Source organism: Cynara cardunculus (assembly GCF_001531365.2).
Source record: "Cynara cardunculus var. scolymus isolate 2C chromosome LG 4, CcrdV1, whole genome shotgun sequence".
In the NCBI taxonomy this organism is placed as follows: domain Eukaryota; kingdom Viridiplantae; phylum Streptophyta; class Magnoliopsida; order Asterales; family Asteraceae; genus Cynara; species Cynara cardunculus.
Genome location: NC_037531.1, coordinates 18301951 through 18309487, shown reverse-complemented (window position 1 = coordinate 18309487; position 7537 = coordinate 18301951). Strand labels below are relative to the sequence as shown.

At 33.0% G+C, this 7537-nt stretch overlaps 1 protein-coding gene across 1 annotated transcript; it reads right to left on the bottom strand.

The window, feature by feature from the left end:
- Positions 1-1744: 1744 nt before the first annotated feature.
- On the bottom strand, positions 1745-4077 carry LOC112510967 (CBL-interacting serine/threonine-protein kinase 25-like). Its single transcript, XM_025116321.1, has 2 exons — positions 3525-4077; positions 1745-2831 (listed from the first exon to the last, which is right to left on the bottom strand). The coding sequence occupies exons 1-2, from the start codon at positions 4075-4077 to the stop codon at positions 2044-2046; spliced, it is 1341 nt and encodes a 446-aa protein (XP_024972089.1). The 3' UTR covers positions 1745-2043.
- Positions 4078-7537: the final 3460 nt, after the last annotated feature.

Below are 7537 nucleotides of genomic sequence, written 5' to 3'. Positions count from 1 at the left end.
TTATGACGGCACAATTTCCAATAATTCAACACCCTCTATTAAAGGGGTGCCATTAGCACTCCCCATGTAAAAAATATGTTTTAAATATTTAAATGAATTAATGTGAATAATGTATGCATTTCAAAACAAATTTTTATTACTATATTTAGCTTTTTTAGTTAAATATGTTTTTTTTATTTGTATAGATAACTGGATTTAAACGACAATAGTGATTCAATAAAATAAAGTAATAACATCATTATGTGTGACCTCGGATGCAAATCAAGTCATCTGCAGATCCTTGCATTGACCATGTTGCGGGATCAAATGTGATTTCTCAAAATCACATTTCGTTTAACCATTCTTGTGTTCTATTATTTTGATTTATTCTTTTTGAATTCTTATGTATATAGATAGACAAATATATATATATATATATATATATATATAGAGAGAGAGAGAGAGAGAGATTTGAGATAATATGAAACACGTGAGACAACATTTTTATACTTGAAACTTCATGGTAAAACATTATGAAAGTTTGGATTTTTTTTACTTTCACAACATTTTGTTGTGAAGTTTCGAATGAAAAAACGTAGTCTCACATGTCTCACAAAAATAAACTAGTCTCATGTGAACCTAACCCTATATATATATAGGGTTGGGTTCACGTGAGACTAGCCTGTTTTCGTGAGACCCGTGAGACCACGTTTTTACACGTAAACTTCACAGCAAAAACACTGTGAAGGTTTTAAAAAGTCGAACCTTCACAGCAAAAACACTGTGAAGGTTTTAAAAAGTCGAACCTTCACAGCAAAAACACTGTGAATGTTTTAAAAAGTCACCTTCACAGCATTTTTGCTGTGAATTTCAAGTGTAAAATGCTGGTCTCACGGGTCTCACGAAAACAGGCTGGTCTCACATGATCCCAAGTCTATATATATATATATACACACACACACACACACACATAGACTTGAGATCATGTGAGACCAAGGGTTTTTCGTGAGACCCGTAAGACCAATTTTCAACCATTGGATTATATCTACAATCTAAACATTCATAATCACAAAATTATCACGAGACTTCTCAATGATCACAAAATTGTCATTCAACTTTAGACCATTAGATCATTAGCTTATAAAGTTGATCAATGAAAATAAATTGGTCTTACGAGTCTCACGAAAAACCATCAGTCTCTATAATCAGACTATATATTCTAAGTAATATTTAAAGAACTTAATTGTTACATATAGGTAATAAAAAGAATTAGTCATGTCAAATGTCATCTTACCTTGTTTTCCATCACAAAAATAATCGTGCTACTGCTAAATCCTAACGATAAAATGTCAAGCCTACACATATCTTACCTCTACACATCACGTTTAAATATAATATGCCGATATCATGTAATTCAATAGTTTGCTTCGTTGAAAAGGTTATTATTCGTACTTCCTCATCACTCACATGCCACCTATTTCTTATCTCTATCTCACTCACATACGAAAACAGTAACAAAATAAAAGAATACGAAAAAGATCAAATCACATGTGATTTTACACTAACAGTCAACATAGTGTGCAAGCAATGTGGCCTATGACCAAAGTCGCATGGATCACAATGATTCTACACGTGATTTTCATAAAAAATCACATATGATTCGACTGTTTTCTTATTCTCTTATTTGATTATTATTCCCGTACAAATCTGGGTAGATCTTTTATATAAATATACAAAAATATATAAAGATTAAAAAACTTATTATAACATTTTAGTTACATTATAAGTTCAGCCAACTACTATACCACTACTTTCTACGAGGCCGGATTCATGTGAAACCAATCTGTTTTTGTAAGACTAGTAAAACCACAAAATAACACTGAAACTTTATAGAAAAAAAAACATTAAAATATCGTATTTTCACAACAAAAACACTATAAAGATTTACCTTTACAATGTTTTATTGTGAAGTTTCAGTGTTTTTATATGGTCTCACTAGTAGAAAAAAACAGTTTGATCTCATATCATCTCAAGTGATTTCTAATATGGTCGGTTGTTTGGCAGTTAACGGTTGCTATCCTCACCTTGCCAGCTCCACACAATCTCTTGTAGCCCAGGCCTTATGTACTCTTCGCATAATTTCTTGTACTCTAACGTATCCCCCGCCGCCTTCGATAACTCCACCACCGCCACCTCCGGCGCCACCTCAAACACCTCCGCCGTCACCGATAACTTCCCTTTTCTTCCCTCCGATACCCCCTGCATCTTCAATTTATACTCGTTTTGATTCGAAAACGAAATCTTCAAATTCAACTTCTTAGCTACGGATTCCAGTTTGTTCATGATGATCGGGGCTCCAAATTTTGATGTAAATAAGGATCCGGATTTCCGACTAGTTTCGAACATGCCGGATAAATCGAAGCCGGTGGACATGGAGGAGATGAACTCGAATGCGTTGTAGAACGGCGGCGATGATTTCGATCTTTTAACGGAAAACTTTTCTGATTCTGGTTTGTTTTCGTCTCTATGATCGAGTTCGTTAATGGCGATTGGAGTTTCGAGCCCTTTTGAGAACCATGGATTCTGTTTGATCGCCGGAATTGTGAATCTTTGCGACGGGTTCACCATTAATAGCTTTGAAATCAACCGTCGTGCATCGGCGGAGAACCACGGCGGAAACTCGTATTCCGCTTTGAAGATCTTTTTGTACATGTGCATGACGTTATCTTCTCGGAACGGAAGACAGCCGGCGAGTAGAACGTATAAAATTACGCCACAAGACCAGATATCGGCTGTGGCGCCATCGTAGCCTTTTTTCCGGAGGACTTCCGGCGCAACGTATGCGGGAGTACCTGTTAGAGACCGACTCGAGATGGTCAATCTTCAAGAAAAGCCGAAGCTCTAGTTCGGAACAAATTTTTGATTATCATTACTAAAAAGGAAACCAAATATAACTCGAGTTAGTAGGTGTATTAAGGCCACTGTTTTATGAGCTTAACGAGACTCATGGTTTATTCAATTAGCTATACATGAGTGTTTGTTAGTGGTTTAATGATAAGCGGCTTATTTAGTAAGCTTATAGGAAGAGTTTTATGTAGAAGCCCAAGTTTTTTTTTTCCAAATTTACCCCTCTCAATTTAAAAACATACTTCTTTCGTTCGATGAAAAACCCATCCAAACAAAAATATTACCGATCTATATAGACAAATTAATCGATACAAACAATTTTATCCATACAAGACTTAATAAAACTAATTAAGAAACCAATTATCATACTTCAGGAAGAAACTTAATCAAACATTCTTTTTTTTTTAACCAAAGGGTGGTGTCTTGTTTGGTTTGAGCTTGCCTCCAAAGGTCAAAATGTACTAAAAGTTTCCAGGTTCAAATCAAGAAGGAATAAAAAACCCTAGTGGTCACGAAGGTTTAAATGTGGTGACTCCGGACTATATGCAAAACATGTGTAGTCATGCGGATATCCAGGTTAATAAAAAAAACATTGTTTTATCTAAAGCAATAAATGAGATTCAGGTTAGTATCGGTACCACACTGAGTATGAAGCATTCCGTCGTTCCTCAGCTGCTCCGGCAATGCCGACAATCCAAAATCGGAGACTTTGAGGTCTTCGTTTTCGTCCAAGAGGAGATTCTCCGGCTTCAGATCACGGTGGGAGACGCCGCGGCTATGGCAGTAATCGATGGCGCTGATCAGCTGCTGAAAATATTTTCTCGCTAAATCTTCTTTCAATCTTCCTTTCGCGACTTTAGCAAACAACTCGCCGCCTCTGACGTACTCCATTACCAGAAAAATCTTGGTTTTCGTCGCCATAACTTCCGTCAACTGAACGACGTTACGGTGGCGGACCAGCCGCATGACGGATATCTCTCTCGTGATCTGCTCCATTAAACCTTCTTTCCTCACCTGCTCCGTTTTGATAACTTTCACGGCGACACCCTCCGACGTGACTAAGTCCCTCGCGTAATAAACTTTTGCAAACATTCCTTGGCCTAACAACCGACCCATCTCGTATTTCCCGAAGATTACTCGCCGGTCTCCGGCGCCGGCGCCGGCGCCGGAATCCTCCAACGGATCGTCCATTTTTTGTTTCTGAAAAATGGGTTTCTTGAGAGGGTAACTGGGGTTTGTTATGATGGTGGTTGGTTTATGGTGAGTTAAGGATGGTGGAGGAGCAAATAAATGGAGATCGGCGGTGGTGGGTCCGCCGTGGGAAGTGGGGTTTTGTCAGGTGGTGATTGGAGGATGTGGTTTTGTCGGGAACATCACTGTCGGAAAGTTTGCTTTTTTTCATTGCATTAACGATAACTCGCCAATGGAGGTCGGTCACGTATGAGGGTAGGAAAGGATTGCACTCCAAATTAGACGAGAGGTGATTTCGTTGAGCGATATATAACTGTGTAATAGTAATTTAACTATCCAGAAATTGTAACGATGAGTAACGTATTTTAAACTTATTTTTATTTTGGATAAGATTTTTTTGAAAATTTTATTTTATTATCTATGATGTAAAATTTTAAACATTTAAGTATCTAGATAATCAGTTGAAGCATTAACCGGTTATCATGCTGACGTGACGAGTGATGTGATATCTAACTCAATATTATTTGCTGATATGAATATCTTAATCTGAAATTTGTTTTTTTTGTATTGTGGTTTATTAAAAGAAATAGTTAATGTTTCAATAAGTTACTCGGATACTTAAATATTTAGATCTTTACATCTTATTTACCAAAATATAAGTTTTAATAGTATGTTACCTAAAATATGAATCAAGTTAAGGTACATTACTTTTTCATGCAATTTATCCTTTAATGATATATAAAGTGAATTATGTAGTAAGTTTTTAAGGGGGGGTTCTATTTAAAAAACCAAAGTTTCTTAAACCTGTTTTTTTATCTATGAAAAACATATCTCAAACAACAAATTTTCAGGGGGTTTGTGGTTGCAGTAATTAATTAAAGTAAAAAGAAAAGAAACTGTTTGTTTTTATCTATACTATATTGTAGAACATTTGAAAAAACTCTTAAAAACTATTTTTTATGCATGAAACATTGTACATTGATGCATATTATTTAAAGTTCAAGATTACAAATAATTATGCATAAATACAACTTATTAAAGCTCAATATTTGAATTTTATAACTAACTTCGGATAAATATAATCAAATAGAGGATAAACATCTCATTTTAAAATATAAAAAATCTAAAATATAATTAGGATAATTATCGAGTTCTAACAAAATAATTAACTATTATCTTTATAAAAAAATTATATTATTAAACTAAATATAAATTACTTCGTTATTGAACTGAATTAAATTATAATAAAAAAATTGAATTAAAAAATTACACACAAAATAGAAATTTTAAATAGTTAATTTGATACTAATATCGATATATTTTTGTCAAATTTTTATGATATCTTCAAGTTTATATTTTATTCAAAAATAAAAACATTATCGTTTTCTCAAAATAACATAAGACCATACTATAACATCGACTGAGATAATGAATAAAATGAAATATCAAGATGTATCTCGCTGTATTGCGCGAGTACCCTTCTAGTATAATATAATGAGTTCATTTCCCCCCAAAAGCCCAAAAAAGATTCCAAATTAAACTGGGGTCTTAGGGAATGAAAATTTATTCTCATTTTCATTCCATGTTATTTTCATCTTTATTCCAATTTTTATTTTTTTACCTGAACCAAACACATATTAAATCTATAAAGACAGATTAATCTATATAGATCATTCTATTCATATAAAATTGAATGAAAAACCAACCAAACAACCCCAATATAAGATATAACATGACAAGACAATATAATATAAAAACTTGTTAAAATGGGAACATAACAAAATATGAGTGCAACAAAAATGTGCTTTTTCCATTAAAATATGCAGAACAAGATTGGTAAATTGTTAAATTATTCATATCAAATTAAAATCATAAAACATTTCAAAATTCTTTCACTCACATGCCTCGTTCTCGTGCTTTGTCTGTTCAAATTCTTCAACGTATTTACTTTTAGGGGTGTGTAAAATCAGAAATATCCGAAATCCGAACCCAAACCCGAACCGAAGATAAGGTATTTATGTATAACCCCAAATCACCCGAAATCCGAAAATCCGAAAGTTGACTTTTTCGTGAATTTTTGGGTTCAGTTTGGGTTTGATTTTGCCCACCGGATCTGTTCGAAACCCATAAATATATATATACATATGTATTTTAAATACTATATAAATATACTTATTTATCTAATTATCTTTTGAAAATCCTAAAAATCTTAGTTGGTCGTGTGTTTTTTTTCTAATTTCTAAGCATACTATCGATTTATTAATCTTTTAAATCGACTGACTTTATTGCCAAAATCGATTGGATGTATATATTTTTTGCAACATAACTAAACCCAAACCCGAAGCAATCCGAAATCCAAAAATCGGGGCTTGATTTCCATATATGAAATCCGATTAGGTTTTTGATTTTTCCACCCGAACCTGCCCGATGCACACCCCTGTTTACTTTACCAGTACTTGGAGCATTTTTAACAGTTATGTTAAAATAGGTATTTTACAAATTATGGAGATATTTTCCCTCAAACATCAATGTTTAAGTTGAAATATAAAAAAATGAGCATAAAGGTGGTAGAAATCTCAAAATTTGGAAAATAACTCTACTTACTGTATCACAAATTAAGTGTTCACTTTTTTTTCTGTATATTTATTCCAAAATAATTGTCTATTTTTAAGTAGACAGCTAAATTCTCAAATAATTAATGCATAACTATTTAAAGGTTGGAGAGGGAGAGAGACGGGTACATTACAAGAGAGTAAAAAAGTCATTTGGTTAATAAAAAATGTAATAATTTATGCAATTTCAATTGTGGACACTTATTTTGTGACGAAATGAGTAAAATTAGTGTTTTTGTGATAGAAATCTTCAGTTCATTTCCACTAATAGTAAATATTAAAATTAACCACAAGAGTGGTGCTTGATTGGTTTGAGTTTACCTCCAAATGTTAAAAGTACCAGAAGGTCACATGTTCAAATCAAATGAGGAATAAAAATCTCTATGTAGCCACGGAGGTTCAAATGCGGTGACTCCGGGCTATCTGCAAAGCAGGTGGTCGTCTTGGGATTAGGCGGCTCGCATAATGAATTGGATATCTAGGTTAATAAAAAAAAAATATTAGAATTAAATGTTTATGATAAATAAATAATAGTAATTAAAATTTGTTAAATATTTTAATAACATAATTAATATTGAAATCTTTAAAATTAAGCATTTTTTTATTTTTAATTTTCTAATTTAGAAAATTTGTATAATATCTTTTCATTTCCATTTATTGTGTAAGATTATTGGTATTTGTCTCACTCTTACAAAATAGAATTTTTAGTTCTTACTATATTCATCCAAAAGGTAATGTAACTTGGTAAACGCTTACCCATGTAAGCATTTGGTAAACGGTCCCTAACTATATCAAGAGAAACTCATGTTATTATTGTAGCTTTCAAAATATACAGTTGCACTCATCAA